The following is a 21,192-nucleotide window of genomic DNA, read 5'->3' as shown; positions in this document are numbered from 1 at the left end:
TGTGGTGGCTCATACCTGTAAGCCCAGCCCTTTGGGAGACTGAGGTGGGCTAATCATCTGAGCCCAGGAATTTGAAACAAGCTTGGGCAACATGGCAAGATCCGGTCTGTACAAAAAATGAAAAAATTAGCTGGGAATGGTGTGCACCTGTAGTCCCAGCTACTCAGGAGGCTGAGATGGGAGGATCACCTGAGCCTCTGGGGTCAAGGCTGCAGTGAGCTATCATCATGCCACTGTACTCTAGCCTGGGCGACAGAGCGTGACTGTGTCTCAAAAAAAAAAAAAATTTCATCTGCATTTAGGATTTTTAGAAAATCTCATCTAGTTAGAAGTACAAAAAATGAAGTTCTTATTTATTTATTTATTGAGATGGAGTCTCACTCTGTCACCCAGGCTGGAGTATAGTGGCGTGACCTCAGCTCACTGCAACCTCTGCCTCCCGCATTCAAGGAATTCTCCTGCCTTAGCCTCCCAGGTAACTGGGACTACAGGCGCATGCTGCCACGCCTGGCTAATTTTTTTGTATTTTAGTAGAGACAGTTTCACCATGTTGCCCGGGCTGGTCTTAAACTCCTGAGGTCAGGCAGTCTGCTCGCCTTGGCCTCCCAAAGTGCTCGGATTACAGGCTTGAGCCACTGTGCCCGGCCAGTTCTGTTGTTTTAATTTCCATTTATTTATTGCAAAGTTTGAACTTTTTATGGTAAGTAGATAAATTGTAGCAAATTAAATTCACAGGACCACCTGGAAAAGGATAAGATGAATACATTGGACATTTTGAGAATGGAGACTACGGAGAGAGAGAATCCAGAAGCTGAAACTGTATCTATGTAAGTATTCAGGAAATAGTAAAGAAAAGTAACTCTTAGGAATGATGGTAATAATTTGTTTTCTACTTAATAAGGTCTGAATTTAATTTTCAAGTGGCATACTTTAAGTTCGTTTTCAACCATAGGTGGTTTTGAAACATTAATAATACTCTCTCTGCTTGATATTGCTTCTATGAATTTTTTAAGTCTGTTGAGTTAGCCATTACATTTGAATGTTTATAATATGTGCTCTTGGATAATTTTATTTATAGTAAGAGATTTTAAAAGGGTATATTTAACTTGAAATGGAAATCTAAAATAGAATGTGAATCTGACTGGTGGATTCTGGGCTGTTCCAGGGGTTACCATTTATACCGTGCTTTGGGACTAATCCCCTGGAGTTCTACAGTATTCTATAGTATCCTTAGTCAGGAGTAGTATTCTATGCTTGACAGATGTAGATTTTTCCAATTTTGTAATAAAATTCTATTTAAAAGTGCTTTTTCAAATGGGCTTTTCAGGATTATGTCTTTTTTTCTTTTTCCTTTTTTTTTGAGATGGAGTCTCGCTCTGTTGAGTAGTGGTGCAGTCTCTGCTCACTGCAGCCTCTGCCTCCCAGGTTCAAGTGATTCTCCTGCCTCAGCCTCCCAAGTAGTTGAGGTTACAGGCGCCCACCACCACGCCTGGCTAATTTTTATATTTTTAGTAGAGACAGATTTAACCATGTCGGCCAGGCTGGTCTCGAACTCCTGACCTCAAATGATCCCCCCCGCCTTGGCCTCCGAAAGTGCTGGGATTATAGGTGTGAGCCACCACGTCTGGGAGGATTATGTCTTTTCAGGAAACTTGTGAATTATTTCATATTCCACATGGTTTACTTATTCATGCCAGGGAGAAATAAATTGGTGACTTCAAAATAAACATTGATTTTATTTCTTTGTGGTTCTAGGTTGGGTGAAAAAAATTGTCTGCAGGAAGAGAGTCAACTAAAGGCTTTAACACCTGCAAAAGTGAGGGGCCGATTGCAAAAGCCAAAGCCAAATGTAGGTAAAGCTGCTGGAAGAAAAGAAATTCTCATGTCACAGGAAGAAATTGGGGCCAATGTAGAAAAGAATGAAAATGAATCCCGTGCTGATAGAGATGTAAGTACTCTGATTCCTCCTCACATTTTTGTGAAGTACGTGAGCCTTAATATAAGCTTCCCTTCACCCACATACATGCTTACATACATACATACATACATACATATGTTTATTTCTGACAGAGTCTCGCTCTGTCGCCCAGACTGGAATGCAGTGGCACGATCTTGGCTCACTGCAACCTCTGCCACCCAGGTTCAAGTGATTCTCCTACCTCAGCCACCTGAGATCGTGCCACTGCACTCTAGCCTGGGTGACAGAGCAAGACTCTGTCTCAAAAACAAAAAAATTCCCATGATCTATAATGTTTTTGTATTTTTAGTTGTGTGACTACAGGCGCACACCACCAGGTCTGGCTAATTTTTGTATTTTTAGTAGAGACAGGGTTTTGCCATATTGACCAGGCTGATCTCGAACTCCTGACCTCAGGTGATCCACCCGCCTCAGCCTCCCAAAGTGCTAGGATTACAGGCATGAGCCACTGTGCCCAACCCCTTTACCCCCTTTTAAAAACAGTACTGCACAATTTGTGTGCATCATTTATTAAATTTGTGGTCAAAATCTTATAGCCAACAGCCTTACTAATTGTAAAGCCATTTTAGATTTTGGACATTTACATGATAAATAATCTGTTTCACCTGACCTCATATTTGGACTTGCTTTTCCCTATCACTTAGTGGATATTTGAATTAACCTTCTCTTTTGAAGAGATCAGTACATATGTGAGTTTTAACATTGGCTTAAACGGCATAAAATGTTAAAAGCTCCCTATTAAGATACAATTCCAAGAACAAAGACTGTGAATTTTGGATTATTTACATAGTCTTTGTGATACAGATAAAAGTTGGCATATTTTGAGATTTCAGTTTCTTACGTTATAATTCCCATGATCTGTAGACCAGGCATGTTGACCTACGCCTGTAATCCCAGCATTTTGGGAGGCTGAGGTGAGAGGATTGCTTGAGGCCAGGTGTCTGAAACCAGTCTGGGCAACATAGTGACACTCTGTTTCTACAAACAGTTTTTTAATTAGCTGGGCTTAGTGGTGTGCTTCTATAGTTCCAGCTACTTGGGAGGCTGAGGCAGGAGGATCAGTTGAGCCCAGGAGTTCAAGCCTCCAGTGAGCTATCTATAATTATGCCATTGCACTCTAGCGTGGGTGACAGAGTGAGACCCAGTCTTAAAAAAACTCCAGCTGGGCACAGTGGCTCACGCCTGTAATCCCAGCACTCTGGGAGGCCGAGACGGGCGGATCACGAGGTCAGGAGATCAAGACCATCCTGGCTAACATGGTGAAACCCTGTCTCTGCTAAAAATACAAAAAATTAGCCGGGCGTGGTGGTGGCACAGGTGGCAGCTGGTGCACCTGTAGTCCCAGCTACTCAGGAGGCTGAGGCAGGAGAATGGCGTGAACCTGGGAGGCGGAGCTTGCAGTGAGCCGAGATCGCGTCACTGCACTCTAGCCTGGGCAACAGAGCAAGACTCTGTCTCAAAAAAAAAAAAAAAAATTCACGTGATCTATAATGCAATTATAATAATCAAAATAATTCAGAAAAATAGACCCCACAGGGGTATTTCTAACAGATGAAACCAAGACAGTTAACTTGTTTTTTGACTGGGAGGAGAGGAATGGGACTTTGAGATATCCTAAAAGGAGTAGCTCTTGAAATTTTCTAAGATAGCTAAAGAAAATACATTAAAAGTATTTTAAAGTCACCATTTTATAATTTTGAATTTTTTTTACCATTTTATACTTAAATTGGACAACATTTTCAATGAAATCTGTTATGCCTCATTGTGAAACCTAAAACATTAGAAAAATGTGTTTGTTTTTAAGACTCAACACATGGAAGATCAATCATGTAAAGATTTTGAAGAGGAAGATGTCATATTACAACCTGAGAAAAATGATTCTTTTCAAAATGTGCAGCCAGATGAGCCCAAGGTTCTTAATGAATGTCTAAGGTAAGCATCATTTTGTTGATTATATCATCTTTGGATTTTGTAAGAAGTTTTAGAACTCAATGAGTTTTTTAAGACAGAAGCAATTTAGATGGATTTGTTGTCTGCGTATCTAGTTATATAACATTTAAAAATATAACTTCACCTTTCAAGAAAGTTTATGTTGTAGGCTTTATGTGAATTTCTCAGATGGTTTGAAAAAAACTACTCATCATAAATTAGTACTTGAGTTAACATGAATAGCCTTATCACTTTATTTCATTTTATTTTACTTTTTATTTTTTGAGATGGAATTTCACTCTTATTGCCCAGGCTGGAGGACAGTCTTAGCACACTGCAACCACTGCCTCCCAGGTTCAGGTGATTCTCCTGCCTCAGCCTGCTGAGTAGCTGGGATTACAGGTACCTGCCACCAAGCCCAGCTAATTTTTATATTTTTAGTAGAGACAGGGTTTCACCATGTTGGCCAGGCTGGTCTCGAACTCCTGACCTCAAGTGATCCACCTGCCTTGGCCTCCTAAAATGCTGGGGTTACAGATGTGACCCATCACGCCCAGTCAGCCTTGTCACTTAACACGCGTATTAAATTATATGTTTATGTTCAAATGTAAAATGCTACTTACTTTTAAAATATTTGTTTCTTTGGAATTAGATTGAGCACATATTGCTTTTATTTAAGATTTCTATGTTTTGTTTAAAACTTATGTGTAGAAACCCATACTGCTTATAGCCAAAGCCTTTTCTATTTTTTATTTCTTCCTTGGAGGGTACCAAGCCAGGCTGATGGAATTACTAGTATACTATTTCAACTTTTCATTTTGGAAATGTTTAATGTGCGCAAAAGCGCAGTAGTGGACTCCCATATACCTGCTGTCCAGTTTCAATAATTAATATTTTACCAGTCTTTACATTTAAAGACTAGCCTATGCTATAATTTCTTACAGCTGTGTTAACCTGTTTAAATAGTACCTAGCTGGGCATGGCGGCTCATGCCTATCTAGCTACATGGAAGGCCGAAGGAAGAGACTTGCTTGAGCCCAGGAATTAGAAGCTGCAGGGAGCTATGATTGTGCCACTTTCCTCCAGCCAGGGCAGCAAAGTGAGACAGACTTCTGTCCCTCCAGAAAAGAAAAGTACCTAACCTGAGAGTGAAAGCTAGGTTTCCTGAACTACTTTAAACATCTTTATGGGAAGACAAAAAAATTTATTTATTTCTTGTTGCCTTCAATATTCCTTTGCTTCTTATTCCTCCCCACTGCCCCAATTATTTTACTAATGTGCACACAGTCTCTAGGTAGAAGTTTGTATGACTGCATTGCTTGTTACATATCTCTGATATGGATTTTAATTACAGATAGCTAACAAATTATTCTTTTTATTTATATTTTTTCAGTTTAAGCTAGAGTCTTTTAATAGATACTGTGGCTAAGTAGAAAATGAAACTTTCCTGAATGGCCTCTGGGTTTTAGAATGCTGGGGGACGTTGTAACTAATATTCAGTCTGATCTCAACAACTTTCCTCTCCATGGGTAGTGTCATTTCTGCTTTGTCATGTGATCTTTCTGGCCTTTGAATCTCCAAAATCTTCAAAAGCAATTCTAAGATTCTGTGTTTTATCAAATTATACACCTATCTATGTCTAGCAGAAAGTTTTCTCCGTCCCCTACTCCAAATATGTTGGCCTGTTCAAGATGCTATGTAAGAGAAAGAGACAGTAGGAAAACAGTCTCTTAAAGAATGCATTAAAAATTCTTTAGGCTGGGCATGGTGACTGACACCTATAATCCCAGCACTTTGGGAGGCTGAGACAGGAGTATCACTTGAGGCCAGGAGCTCAAGACAAGCCTGGACAACATAGCAAGACCCCATCTCTATATAAAAAAGGTACTTTATTAGATAAATTAGTGAATATTTCTTTGAAATTTAATCTTCTAGGTTAATTTTGCATCTTATCTACTTCATATAAATATTTTAAGATTTTTGTCATGATTGGTGATGTTCCTTTGGAGGTTTATATATATATATATATTTGAAACATATATATATACACATTTATATGTTTGAAACACACGCAGACACACGCTTTTTTTTAAAGACAGGGTCTTGCTCTTGCACCCAGGCTGGAGTACAGTGGCGCGATCATGGCTCACTGCAGCCTCGACCTCTTGGGCTCAATTTATCCTCTTGCCTCAGCCTCCCAAGTAGCTGGGACAACAGGTGCATGCCACCACGTCTGGCTAATTTTTAAATTTTTTGTAGAAACAGTGTTTTGCCATGTTGCCCAGGCTGATCTTGAACTCTTGGGCTGAAGGGATCCTCCTTCCTCGGCCTCCCAAAGTGCTGGGATTATAGGTGTGAGCCACTGCGCCTGGCCATGAATATTTTATAGATTCTTAAACTCTGTGTTTTAGAAAAACACATATGCAGACCTTAAAGCACATTTATAGTTCTGTGCTCATTCCATATCTTATTTTCTCCATTCGTGGTCCTCTTGCTTTGCCTTCCTTCTCAAATTTGTGATCTGAGGAAAGTTTGTAGATCCACTGCATATTTTGAGAAATAATCAAGTTCAATTTTATATCTGATATCCAGTCTCAGATACTGCCCTTCAGTTAATGCTGTACTTCTTTTGTTACTTAGAAACAATCTAATGCTTTGCTGGAATGGCAGTTTAAAAAATCTAAGCACATAGAATATAGTTATAACATTGCGTATCTGTGTCTTACAATCTGAACTGATATTGAAATAATGAAATTATTAATAAAGCCCTTGCTTAAAGCATTTATGTGTTTAAATAATATGCCTGTTTTCAAAATGTGACTTTGTAAAGATAGTTTATCTCTTCCCATGATACCCAAACCAAGATTGCTAGCATAGTAATCTCACTAAAAGCTAGATGTTTCTGGATGGAGATGAAAAGTGTCATAAATCAGAAAATGGAATTCAGTCCATTCTGTACTAATCAAATTAAATTTCCTTCATTGATTGCTGTTAATTTTACATTTAACATTGTCAATTACTAACGTTAATGATGGATATAAACACTTAAGTTACGTAAACAAATACAACTTGAAAAGCAATCTTATTCCTAAGGACCTGTCTTATAGTATCAAAAATTGCATTATTGAAAACAGTTATTTCAGTGAGGAAGGATAGTTTAGGACCTAAAGAAGTTGAAACAAACAGTAGCAACAATAGCATACTTTAGTTTTTTTGTTTTTGTTTTTGTTTTGTTTTTTTTTTGAGACAGAGTCTTGCTCTGTCGCCCAGGCTGGAGTGCAGTGGTATGATCTTGGCTCACTGCAACCTCCGCTTCGTGGGTTCCAGCTATTTTCCTGCCTCAGCCTCCTGTGTAGCTGAGATTACAGGCGTGCGCCACCATGCCCTGCTAATTTTTGTATTTTCAGTAGAGACAGTGTTTCACCATGTTGGCCAGGCTGGTCTCGAACTCTTGACCTCAAGTGATCCGCCTGTCTCAACCTTCCAAAATGCTGGGATTACAGGCTGAGCCACCATGCCCAGCCTAGAATACTTTTAAGTAAATCTTTTGCTTATTTGTTTTTGTTTTTTGTTTGTTTGTTTTGAGACGGGATCTTGCTCTGTTGCTCAGTCTGGAGTGCAGTGGCATGATCATAGATTACTGCACTGTCATCCTTCCTGGGCTCAGGTGATCCTCCCACCTCAGCCTCCTGAATAGCCGGGACTACAGGTGCACGCTACCTCACCTGACTAATTTTGGGTTTTGTTTTGTTTTGGTGGAGATGGGATTTCTACCAAAAACTCCTGGGGTCGAGCCATCTGCTTCAGCTTCCTGAAGTGCTGGGAGTACAGACATGAGGCATCATGCCCCACTCGTCTTTTTTTAAACTGTTGAATGTATAGTTACATACCTGTTCAGTCTGACATGGCTGAATAAATCTAATCTAGTGTTTCCTTTGATCTAGCTTTTGCCCAATATTAATAACTTTTCCTTACCAGTCATATAAAAGCTCTTTCATTTATTTATATGTTTATTGATTTCACTGTCTATTATAATAAACAGAAAGCAAAACAAAAAGTGCTGCTGCTTTTCTGGAGAGCAAGGTGCTTGTTTTGGATAGTGATTGTCTGCCAAGTAGCATTCAGCAAACATTATTGTGTATTTAGTCTTTCCTTTTATTCTTTACTTATATTATGAAATAAGCTCTTAGAGAAACATGTGTATAGGAAATCTCATATAAAGTTGATTTTAAAAGGTGAGGAGGGCAGACCTCATTTGTAGTCCTAAGATTTAATCTTAGTCAAGTCATACTTGTATCCAGGTATTTGAGGTGGTCAGGTCTATTTTGGCAAAGCGTTTGTCTGTGTAAAAGATAGAAGGGATGAAGAGGTAGAAATAGCAGACATACATTAATCTGGCTCCAATGCAGGGAACTGGAGAGTCTTTCCCAGTCAGTATTTGCAAATGGTAGTGTGAATGACAATTGGAAAGAGATTATTAGGATCAAATAGCTTCTATACTGATTGACTTTACTAGGTATATATATTTAAACTTTTTGCTTTGATTTCAAAAGGTGGGATTTTTTTCTTTTAATTTGTAAATTTTACCCAGAGATTCCTAGGACTTCCTTAATTTTTTTGAATTTGAGAGTTTCTGGTGTTTCTGTAGTGATTTCTCAAACATCATCTCTTTAGCAGGCAGTCTGGTTTAAAACTTGATTGTGTGCCCCCCTTTTTTTTTATAGCATTCAAGAGAATAATAAAGCAAATAAACTTAATCAAGTCCCAATTCTAAGGACTCGATTTCAGAAACCAAAGCCGAATATTGGAAGAGGAACTGGAAGGAGAGAAATTTCCTCAAAAGAAGAAGTACTAGAGAAGATTCTTGCCTCTGGGGAAATGACAGCAGCATTGAGAGAAACTGTAAGACTAGACACTTCACCAAAGGAGATGGTACCAGCAGAGATTAATACTACTAAAGAAATGCAGTCAGATTTAAAAGAAACTGGAAGAAGAGCCATTTCTCCCAGGGAGAAGATTCTAGATGTGATTGATGTCACCAGGGAAGTGGAGACAGGTTTGAAAGCAAGGGGAAGAGAGATTTGTTTAAAGGAGAAGACACCAGAGGTGATTGATGCCACTAAGGAAATAGACAAAGATTTGGAAGAAACTGGAAGAAGAGAAATACCCCCACATGAAAATGGCCCAGAGAAGGTCAAGCCTGTAGGTGAAATGGAGACAAATTTAAAAGCAACTGGAAATGAGAGTTCCCCAAGAGAGAAGACACCAGAGGTGATTGATGCCACTCAGGAAATAGACAAAGATTTGGAAGACACTGGAAAAAGAAAAATATCCCCAAAGGAAAATGGCCCAGAGGAGGTCAAGCCTGTAGATGAAATGGAGAGAGGTTTGAAAGCAACTGGAAGAGAGAGTTCCTCAAGAGAGAAGACACCAGAGGTGATTGATGCTACTGAGGAAATAGAGATAGATTTGGAAGAAACTGAAAGAGAAATATCCCCACAGGAAAATGGCCCAGAGGAGGTCAAGCCTCTAGGTGAAATGGAGATGGATTTGAAAGCAGCTGGAAGAGAGAGTTCCCCAAGGGAGAAGACAGCAGAGGTGACTGATACCACTGAGGAAATAGAGATAGATTTGGAAGAAACTGAAAGAGAAATATCCCCACAGGAAAATGGCCTAGAAGAGGTCAAGCCTGTAGGTGAAATGGAGACAGATTTGAAAGCAACTGGAAGGGAGATTTCCCCAAGGGAGAAGACACCAGAGGTGATTGATGCCACTGAGGAAATAGACAAAGATTTGGAAGAAACTGGAAGAAGAGAAATATCCCCAGAGGAAAATGGCCCAGAGGAGGTCAAGCCTGTAGATGAAATGGAGACAGATTTGAAAGCAACTGGAAGAGAGAGTTTCCCAAGGGAGGAGACACCAGAGGTGATTGATGCTGCTGAGGAAATAGAGATAGATGTGGAAGAAACTGAAAGAGAAATAGCCCCACAGGAAAGTGGCCCAGAGGAGGTCAGGCCTGTAGGTAAAATGGGGACAGATTTGAAAGAAATTAGAGAAGAGGTTTCCCAAAGGGAAAAGGTGCTAGCGGAGATCAGTGCTGTAAGGGAAAAGGAGATTGATTTGAAAGAAACTGGAAAAAGAGACATTTCCATGACGGAGAAAGTATCAGGAAAGATGGCTGTCATTGAAGAAATGGAGACAGATATGAAAGAAACTGGAAGAGAAAATTTTAGAGAGAGAGGATCTGAAGAGATCTGTGTTACTGAGGAAAAGGTGGCAGAATTGAAAAAAACTGGAAAAACAGACATTTCTCTAAGGGAAAATGAACTAGAGGAGACCAGTACCTCAAGACAAACTGAGACACATTTAATGCAGAGCGGTAGCAATGACTGCAGTGCTATGCCTTCGCTAGATATTAAAGTATGTATTTTTCTGTCCTTTAAAAGTTTTTTTGAATGCTTTTTTTCAGAGGAAAGTTACCAAAATAATTCCATGATTATTTTGTCCTTAAGTCCAACAGCACTTAAAAATCTCTAAAAGTCTAAAGTCTTTTGTAGCCCTAAGTTTCTGTGTTTCAGTGCCTTGAAGAAACTGTATGTTCTTTTTTAAAAAGATAACTTAGGCTGGGCACACCTCTAAACCCAACACTTTGGGAGGCCAAAATGGGAGGATTACTTGAGCCCAGGAATTTGAGACCAGCCTGGGCAACATAGGGAGACCTTGTCTCTAAGAAAATAATAATAATAAATAAAATAAAATATAATGAGGTGCAAGCCTGTAGTCCCAGCTACTTGGGAGGCTAAGGTGAGAGGATTGCTTGAGCCCTGGAGGTTGAGGCTGCAGTGAGCTGTGATTGTGCCATTGTACTCCACCCTGGGTGACAGCGTGAGACCCTGTCTCAAAAAGAAATGAAAAAAAAAAAAAACTATTTTTAACTGTGAAAAAGTCACTATTATTATTGTTCTTTTTCTCTAAGTCAGACGGGCAAGGATCAAATTTTTCTTGTGGCTTAGGTTTGAGATCCCAAAAATGTTACTGTTCTTAATGTCATTTGAAGTAACTCTTTTAGGTAAAAGAATAGGAAATTAGACTGACTTAGTACTAACCCTAGCGTGAACACACATTATTTATTTTGGCCACATCTGCATCTGCTTTTATTTCTTGCCCCCGCTGACTTCACTTCTAAAAGTTCTTTTTGTTTTTGCAAGTTACTTTGAAGTTCACGATCTTCTAACATTTTCAAGGACTTTTTTTTTTTTTTTCCTAACTTTTAAAAATAGGTAATGACATTTGTGGTTTGGAAAAGTAATAATGTGCAATGTTAAAAGGGTTTCCTGAATTCCTAGTTTTACCATTTGGAAATTAAATTTTCTTTAAAAATTAAAAACTTCTAAATTGTTAAAGGAAAGTGTTCAGAATTTAGTAGACTTTTGTTTTAAGTATATAAGATGTTTAAATAATCTTTTATTTGTGCTGATTTACTATGACTGTTTCTCTAGAACATTAGCAGTGAAGTACTGTTGATGATGCACACACCTGTAGAAGAAAAAAGAGATTCTGAAAAAGAAGTATCAAGTCCCTTCAGTCATTTCAAGGTTTCTTCACAGACTCTTGAATCTGATAAAACAGAAGTCCTGGGGATTCGATCTCCAGATGTTCCAGAGCCATTTTCAGATACTAATTTAAGGTACAAGTGTGTTTTTAAAGAAAAAGATACTAAGTTATAGTTGCAGATTCTGTTAAACTAAGTGAGGTTTCAAGGTATAACATATACAGGATAGTGTTAGAGATTTTAAGATAGTTTTGGGAAGACTGGGAGAGAGGATTGAGGTCACTCTGACAAGTCAGTTGTGAAAGTTACTGACATACAAAATTGTAACAGTCTTAAATCAATACAGGTTTGATAGACTTATGTTTTCTTTGTGCAGAGATGATATAATTCCTAGGCTCATACCTGGATTGTACCATTCATGGTGTTCAGGATCTGCCAGATAGTTCGATTTGTTTTCCTGTTAAGAATTAGAATTAGGCCAAGTGTGGTGGCTCACACCTCTAATCGTAGCAATTTGGGAGGCTGAGTTGGGTGAATCCTTTAAGCCCAGGAGTTTGAGACCAGCCTGGGCAACAGGCTGTAGCAACCCCATCTCTACAAAAAATACAAAAACTAGCTGGGTGTAGTGGCACATGCCTGTAGTCCCAGCTACTTGGGAGACTCAGATGTGAGGATCACCTGAGCCTGCAGAGGTCAAGGCTGCAGTGAGGTATGATTGTGTCATTGCACTCCAGCCTGGGGGACAGAACAAGACCCTGTCTCCAAAAAAAAAAAAAAAAATTAAATGTTTACTTGTTTACTGCCAGTCTCTAAGGTTGTACTGAGACTCTGTTTCCCCTGCCCCTTCAGTTCATTCTAAAGCTTGATAATCCTTGTTCCAAAAGCAGATCTCTTCCTCAAGAACAGAAGTCACTTGAAATTAACCCAGCACCTTTTGTGAGGAGTCGATTCAAAAGACCAAAACCAAACTTAGCAAGAGCAGCTTTGAAGAGAGAGACTACAGAATCAGAAAAATATATATATGGGAAGAAATCAGAAACCAAGAAAATGGAGAATATTGTGATGCAAGAAAATAATGAACAAGCTGATACTCTCCCTTCTCAACATGTGAGTGATATTTAAGATGGAAGTTCTGTGTGTGGGGTTTTTTTTTGTTTTTGTTTTTGTTTTTTTAATTATTAGGGCTAATAAAAGCACCTGGCATTAAAATTTTACAAATATTTCTGTGTAATTTTTGCTGCGTATAATGTTGCTCCCATGCTTAATGTGCCTCATTGTTACATATAATTTGTGTAAGAATCTCAGATACCTGATAATGGGCAAGCGTGTTGTGGGAAAGCGTTTAGGAGGTCTGGGCTCTGGTTCCAGGTCTGGCTATGTGACCATTGACGAAACAGTTTTTCTTCATAGAAAAAATGACAGTAATAGGGTTTTTTTTTTTAATTTTTAAATTTTTTTTGAGTTGAAGTCTCACTCTGTTCCCAAGCTGGAGTGTAGTGGTGCAATCTTGGCTCACTGCAACCTCCACCTCCCGGGTTCAAGCGATTCTCCTGCCTCAGCCTCCTGAATGCTGGGACTACAGGCACGCGCCGCCATGCCCGGATAATTTTTTTTTTTTTTTTTTTAGTAGAGACAGGGTTCATGGCTGATCTCGAACTCCTGACCTCGTGATTCACCTGCTTTGGCCTCCCAAAGTGCTGGGATTACGCTGAGCCACGGCGCCTGGCAAGAATAATAGTTTTTTATTTCAGTCTGTTGTGTAGGTGAAATAAAGAGTTAAAAGATTGATTTGAGTTAAAGGTGATATTTTATTTACTTTATTAACTTGGTCCATAACAGATTAAAATTGTGAGAAATGAAATGAATAATTATAAACTGAATGTTTTCCACATATAAAGTCCTTTTTAGAATTAAAACTCTTATTTGACATCTTAAAACAGCTCAGTACTTTACTGTGCATCAACATTTGTACTTTTTCTCCTACACTTTTCTGATTGTAGAAATTTCAATTTGGAAAAATATATGTATTCCAAAAAGTGAAAGTCTTATAATGTCACATCCCTTTCCCCCAAGTTAATCATACAGTAATTTTGAATATATCCACTTATACTTTTTGGTCTTACAATTTTAAAATAATAAAATGGGAAGGTATTTTTATTTTTTTTCCAAAATGACATTAATTTTTGCCTTCTGATTTTTCCACCTACAATATTGTGAGCTTCTTCTTAGATCAGTACAAAGAGATATATCTTCTTTTAAATGATTAGGTACTATTGCATTGTAAAGAAATTAAAATTTATTTATTCAGTCCCCTAATGATAGATCTGTCTTATTTCTGATTTTTTGTTTGTCTTTTCCGGTGAGGGAGGTGGTGCTTAAATTATTACAATAAATATTGTTGTGTGTATATTTGTACTTGTTGAGTATTTGTAAGATACATTTCTAGAAGTGGAATTGCTGGGAATTTAGAATTTTGGTATAGACTAATTTATTATTCTTTACAAAGATGATACCGGTTTATACTTGTACTAATGGAATAAGAAAGTTCTTATTTCCTTATACTTTTAGCAACCCTGAATGAAATTTTGTTTTCTACCTTTTAGGATGAAGCTTCCCTAATGATATCAAGAGAAAAAGACACATCAGGTCACAGGAGTGAGGAGGCTGTGATATTGCCATGTACACAGACTGAAAAGAACCTTTCACCTTCAAATTCTTGTGAACCTAAAGAGGAGTCTCAGTCAGCACAAGCCCAGGAAAATGACTTAGTTGTTTCTGTGGGGTAAACAGTGATTTTCTTTGAAAATATAAAATAAGAGAGATACTTCTTTTAAATATTTCTCATTTTTATTGAGATATGTTAATTCATTTAAAAAGTGAACATAAAGAATATTGTTTTAATTTTATTGGTATAGCAGACTGCCTAAAATATAATATCAGACTGAATTCAACACCACCTAATGGTTGCCTGCTTATCTGCATTGTCAGCTGTGTAAGAGCCTATACCAAGCAATGCATTTAAAAACTACAGGCTGAGCATCCCTAATAAAAAATTCTGAAATGCTCCACAATATAAAACTTTTTGAGAGCTGATGTGATGCTCAAAAGAAATGCTCAGTGGAGCATTTTGGATTTTCAAAGTAGGGATGCTCAACTGATAAGTATAATGCAAATATTTCCAAATCTAAAAAAATCTGAAATCTGAAACATTTCTGGTCCTAAGCATTTTGGATGAGGGCTGCTCAGCCTGTATGTATATGAGCTATATATATTCATTACCTTTTAAAAATTGGTGAAATACTCATAACATAAAATTTACCTTTTTAACTATTTTTTAATGTGCAGTGGGTTTAAGTGTATTCACATTATTGTCCCGTTGCCACCACCATTCATCTCTAGACTTTATTTTTCATCTTCGTAAAATGAAACTCTCTACCCTTTAAATATTAACTTATTCTCCTCTTCTTCCAGCTCCTGGCAACCACCATTCTGTCTGTATATTTAGCTACTCTAGGCATATTATATAAGTTTATTACCTTTTGAGAATTGAAATAACTGTTTTCTTTTGTAAAGTAAGATGTTTATAATCAGAAAGCAATTTCCCTTTGATGGTACAAAGTATTTTTTAGAGCGTTTATTAGAGGAGATCCAAATTTTACATTTTTACATTAGTTTTCAACTTTTTACAGTCAAGTGCCCTGACTTTCTCCCTGTGCCCTTGTTTAGGACTAATAATATAAACACTTTCCAGCAAGAAATGAAAGAAAGTGTTATCCAAACTGCTCGACCAGTAAGGGGCCGACTTCAGAGACCAAGACCAAATGTAAGAAAGACAGGACAGAGGCAAATAGTAGACAAAGGTGACGCCAAAGGCATAATTAAGGAAGAAAGAACAATATTACAAAAAGATGAAACCGAAAAGAAAATCTTAACTGCGGTGAGTTATTGTTATGTAATTAAATTGAGCCTTTTAATGCATTTAAAATAAGTTACAGCTCAGACATGGCTTAGAAATACAGGCATCTGACACTTACTCTACTCAATGAATACAGTTTCCAGTTTTGTTTCAGATTTGCTCTTCTGGATTTTTTTTTTAAGTGAAAAAGATGTATTTCTTTTCGAATTAATGAAGCTATTCATCGTAAAAGACAAAATAATGTAATAAATACCACAGATCTTACTCTGAGATAACCACTGAAAACCTTTTGACATATCTTACTGGATCTATTTCCATGCACACATATGTACACACTTATGCAGATTTAAGCAATAAAGTCATTACATATTATAACTTTCTGTTACTCACTTAAGACTATGTTAAGTGGCTTTCTGGATCAATAAATATGTTAGTTACATCATTTTTGCTGTATAACATGCTGTTTTGAATGACAGTTTAATCTCTTACTGATGGGACTTTTGGTATTAGGAAAAAAGTAAGTAGTGTAATGCCTAAAAATGTTCATTTTAGGTAGTTCTTATTTTTCTGTTTAGCAGTGCAAAGTCTGGATTTAAAATAATCTTTATTTGAACCAAAAAGCTCTTTTTTTAAAAAAAAATTAAACTTTTGTTTATTTTTAATTTCATAGCAGGTGACTATTATAGGTTTCAAAGTATTATGTAAACATATCATTGCAATAATCTTTGAAAATTTTCTCTGAACTAGGCATCCTTGTTTTGGCAACAGAATATGAACATTACATATCCAGTTTGAATCTAATTTTAAAGAATTAACCACCGATGGTGGTATGTGCCTGTAATCCCAGTTACTCAGGAGGCCGAGGAAGGAGGATCACTTGAGCCTAGGAGTTTGAGACCAGCCTGGGCAGTATGATGAGACTATCTTGAAATAAATAAAAATTTAAAAAAGAAAAGGGATTTTAGAAAACCAAATATCTTTCTTAATGATGGAAGTATTTTAAGAGGTATATTCTGCTATGAAAATAACATACTAATATGATTTTGTCTTTTCAGTCAAATCCTCAAATTGAAACTGATATTGAAGTTCCCTCCTCCACAGTTTCAGAACACAGAATGTGTGAAAATCAAAGTCAGGTGATTCTTGTAGAAAACCTTCATATTAACAAAACAGATGAAACAATCAGGTGAGTTTGCTTTTAAAGAGAAAAACATAAGACTTTTCAAAGATAAAGGTTATATTTTTGCATAGTTGACTTTGTATATTAATAACTTCACATCCTGAAAATGTTAAAAGGAGGAAGTAATAAATACTTTTGATACTAGAGTCTTTTAAATCTGCTTCTCGAATACTGTATGAATTGCATGGCTGATATTCTCTTAAGTGTATGATATTCTCTTAAGTATATGTAATTTCTCTGAAAAGTTTGACAAGCATCCTACTTCTTGGTACTGAAACTAAACTTTTAATAGTAGTCAAAGATTCTTAAGTTCTTTGTATCTTTTTTAGAAATTCAGGCCAGGCGCAGTGGTTCACGCCTGTAATCCTAGCACTTTGGGAAACCAAGACGAGAGAATCGCTTGAGTCCAGGAGTTCAAGACCAGCCTGGGCAACATAGTGAGACCTCGTCTCTATAAAAATAACAAATACAAAATAAAAGATACTTATAACCTAGTGACTAAAGTTCATTAATAGGTAGTGCTATAAAGTACTTACTGTATACTATATTTAGAGGTAACTGTTATCAAAGCCAAATGGTAAGAATGATATCTTTTACATGAGATGAGCTAGTGGGATGAAGAAGTTTTAACATTACCACTTCTATTTATTACTTGCTATCTGCCTTATTATTATTGATATTAAAGCAAGATGTGTTCTTTGGTAAAAACGCCTTTCCTTTCTGTGTATAGTTCTTGGTCCATCTAATTTACCGTCTTTGTAACTAGAACATGTTTTAGTGAAGTATTTATTAATTTTCCTCCAGGATGTTTTCAGCACTTAAGAATATACTTTAAATATTCAGCTTCCTTTAATTAGGTAGAGTGACTTTGGCTTTCTGGGAAACGCAGAGGAGATGTTATTGTATCCTTTTTTTACCCTCTCTAGTTGGGTGAAGCTAGAATTGGGGCATGTTAGGTCATCTGTCGAAACAGGTGCTATTGATTTATATTTTCTTTTATTATATTTACTTTTTGAGACAAGGTATCTCACTGTGTCGCCCAGGATGGAGTGCAGTGGTGCCGTCACAGCTCACTGCAGCCTCAACTTCCTGGGCTCAAGTCATCCTCCCATCTCAGCCACAAGTAGCTGGGACCACAGGTGCACACCATCATGCCTGGCTATTATTTTTGTATATTTTTGTAGAGATGGGGTTTCAGCATGTTGCCCAGGCTGGTCCTGAACTCCTGAGCTCAAGTGATCCGCCTGTCTCGGCCTCCCAAAATCTTGGGATTACACAGTGAGCACCATGCCCGACCTCTGTTAATTTTAGATGCTTGAAGCAGTTTGCTTTCATTTAGACAAGTTTCTAATGTGAAGTTTTTATTTTAGTATGGATTACTTTTTTTTTTGGAGACAGAGTCTCAGAGGGCAGTGGCTGGATTGTGGCTCATTGCAACCTTGGCCTCCTAGATTCAAGCAATTCTTGTGCTTCAGCCTCCCGAGTAGTTGGGATTACAGGCACCTACCACCACACCCTACTAATTTTTGTATTTTTAGTAGAGACAGGGATTCACCATGTTGGCCAGCCTGGTCTGGAACTCCTGACCTCAGGTGATCCATCCACCTCAGCCTCCCAAAGTGCTGGGATTACAGGCATGAGCCACTGTGCCCAGTCTGGATTACTTTTCTTTCCAATATTACAGCCCCCACCCCCTCCCCCCGCTTTTTGTCTTAAAAAGTCTTACATTTTTTTTTTTTGGATGTATAATAGTTATACGTATTTTTGGACTACATGTAGTATTTTGATACATTATACACAGTATATAATTATCAATCAGAGTAACTGGGATATCCATCACCGCATACATTTATCTTTATATTGGCAACATAATTTTCTAGCTATTTTGAAATAATACAATAAGTGATTGTTAACTATAATTTTCCTACTGTACTGTTGAATACCAGAACTTATTCCTTCTGTCTAACTGTGTTTTTGTACACACTAATCAGCTTCTCATTACTCCCTTCCCTCTTTCCTTCCTAGTCTCTGGTGAGCACCATTCTAATCCCTACCTCCATGAGATCCACTTTTTAAGCTGCTACATATGATTGAGAATATGCAATATTTGTCTTTCTGTGCCTGGCTTATTTCACCTAACATAATGACCTCTAGTTCCATCTGTGTTGCTGTGAATGACAGGATTTCATTCTTTTTTATGGTTAAATAATATTCCATTGTGTATATATATACCACACTTTCTCACTTTTTTTATTCATTTGTTGCTGGACACTTAGGTTGATACTATGTGTTGGCTATTGTGAATACCACTGCAGTAAACATGAGAGTTCAGGTATCTCTTTGATACACTGATTTCCTTTCTTTTGGACATATACCTGGCAGTAGGATGGCTCAATCAAATGGTAGTTCTATTTTTAGTTTTTTGAAGAACTTTCATACTTTTTTCCATAATGGCATTCCTACTTTATATTCCCATGAACAGCATATGAGTTTTCCCCTTTCTCCACATCCTGACCAGTATTTGTAATTTTTTGTCTTTTTAATAGTAGCCATTTTAACTGCAGTGAGATGATATCTCAGTGCCGTTTTGATTTGTGTTTCCCTGATGATTAATGATGTTGAACATTTTGTCAGACACCTGTTGGCCATTTGTATGTCTTTGAGAACTGTCTGTTTAGATCTTTTGCGTATTCTTTAATCAGATTATTTGTTTTTTGCTATTGAGTTGTTTTCGTTCCTTATATATTCTGGTCATTAACTTTTGTGAGATGGATAGTTGGGAATTTTTTTCTCCCATTCTGTAGGTTGTCTCTTCACTTTGTTGATTGTTTCCTGTGCTGTGCATTGAAAAGTCTTTCCATATTGCTTTTAAGATTAAGGCCAATTTTTATTTCACATTAATTTTAGGTTCCCTTAGTAAGCCATTTTTTCAGTTTTTAAAACTGGATATTTTATTGAAATTTTTTTTACTAAAATTCATTACACTTATATTACAAATGCAATATTGGATTAGGTTTATGATTGATCCCAGAGCAATTTAACTCTGATAATGTCTAGGAAACATTACAAATGAATTTGTTTACATCATTCACTTCTCCTAATTACTAACTATGGGATTATTTTCTATGTATAATCCCTTTTTGATCTTAAAGAATTATAGAATTTTGGCCGGGTGCAGTGGCTTACGCCTGTAATCCCAACACTTTGGGAGGCTGAGGCGAGCAGGTCACAGGGTCAGGAGATCGAGACCATACTGGCTAACACGGTGAAACCCCGTCTCTACTAAAAATACAGAAAATTAGCCGGGAGTGACGGCGTGTGCCGGTGGTCTGAGCTACTCCGGAGGCTGAGGCAGGAGAATGGCGTGAACCCGGGAGGAGGAGCTTGCAGTGAGCCGAGATCGTGCCCCTGCACTCCAGCCTGGGCGACAGAGCGACACTCCATCTCAAAAAAAAAAAAAAAAAAAAAAAAAAAAATTAGAATTTTACCACTGAAAATAACCTTACATACTCATTTATTCCACAAACGTTTTAGTGTCTGCTGTGTGCCAGGCATTGTTCTAAGTGCTGATGATATACGAATGAACAAAGAAAAAAATGCTGTTACTGTGGAGTTCATATTCTAATTGAGAAACAGATTATATAAACAAGAGAAATAAGTTGAATAAATAAGTGATAAATAAGTAGAGAAAAATAAAGTTTTGAGTAGGGGGTATTGTGATTGGGGATTCAATTTTTAATCAGCAGTGACCAGAGAAAGCATCACTGAAAGGGTGCATTGAAGGCTGGGTGCGGTGACTTACGTCTGTAATCCCAGCACTTTGGGAGGCTGAGGCGGGTGGATCACCTGAGGTTGGGAGACCAGCCTGACCAACATAGAGAAACCCCATGTCTACTAAAAATACAAAATTAGCCAGGCGTGGTGGTGTATGCCTGTCTGTAATCCCAGCTACTTGGGAGGCTGAGGCAGGAGAATCACTTGAACCCAGGAGGCGGAGGTTGCAGTGAGCCGAGATCGTGCCATTGCACTGCAGGCTGGGTGACAAGAGCAAAAGTCACTCTAAAAATAAAAAGGATGCATTGAAAAGAAGTGAAGGGCCAGCTGTGGTCGCTCATGCCTGTAATCCTAGCATTTAGGGAGGCCAAGATGGGCAGATCAGTTGAGCTCAGGAGTTCGAGACCAGCCTGGCCAACATGGCAAAACCTTGTCTCTACAAAAAAAAATACAAAAATTAGCCAAGTGGGGTGCTGTGCACCTTTAAGAACAAAAGAAAGAAGTAAAGGAGTATGTTGAGTCTAGGGGATGTCCTGGGGAAGAGGAAACAATTCAAAGCACTAAGGCAAGAGGAGAGTATGCTGGCATGCTTGGGGAACAGCAAAGAGGCCAACGTAGGACAGAGTGCAAAAGAGGAAGAATAGTAGATGTATGAGAGGTAAAGGCTGAGGATAGAGATGGATAGATTATATAGGGCAATTGCAAGGATTTTGATTTTTACTCCAAGTGAGCCTTTAAAACACTAGTGACCTTGAGGGCAGCCTTCCCTAATGCTTTCATTTATAATTGACTAAATAGATCTAGAGTGCTTAAGTGACTTACACAAAGTAATATTGGCAGTTTAGCTTTTTTTTTTTTTTTTT

General features: G+C 37.7%; 1 protein-coding gene across 1 annotated transcript in view; it reads left to right on the top strand.

The window, feature by feature from the left end:
• The window catches only part of BDP1 (B double prime 1, subunit of RNA polymerase III transcription initiation factor IIIB), a 111,584-nt gene that overhangs the window by 63,568 nt on the left and 26,824 nt on the right, over window positions 1–21,192 (top strand). The window contains exons 15-22 of the mRNA XM_011985233.1: window positions 1,756–1,948; window positions 3,783–3,910; window positions 8,632–10,327; window positions 11,407–11,594; window positions 12,344–12,566; window positions 14,063–14,241; window positions 15,186–15,396; window positions 16,431–16,561. Coding sequence (XP_011840623.1) covers window positions 1,756–1,948; window positions 3,783–3,910; window positions 8,632–10,327; window positions 11,407–11,594; window positions 12,344–12,566; window positions 14,063–14,241; window positions 15,186–15,396; window positions 16,431–16,561 — 2,949 coding nt within the window. The remainder of the gene's footprint in view (window positions 1–1,755; window positions 1,949–3,782; window positions 3,911–8,631; window positions 10,328–11,406; window positions 11,595–12,343; window positions 12,567–14,062; window positions 14,242–15,185; window positions 15,397–16,430; window positions 16,562–21,192) is intronic.

Source organism: Mandrillus leucophaeus, unplaced genomic scaffold (genome assembly GCF_000951045.1).
Source record: "Mandrillus leucophaeus isolate KB7577 unplaced genomic scaffold, Mleu.le_1.0 Scaffold281, whole genome shotgun sequence".
Lineage (NCBI taxonomy): Eukaryota > Metazoa > Chordata > Mammalia > Primates > Cercopithecidae > Mandrillus > Mandrillus leucophaeus.
Note: the sequence above shows the minus strand (reverse complement) of the source record. Positions and strands in the feature narration are given on the sequence as shown.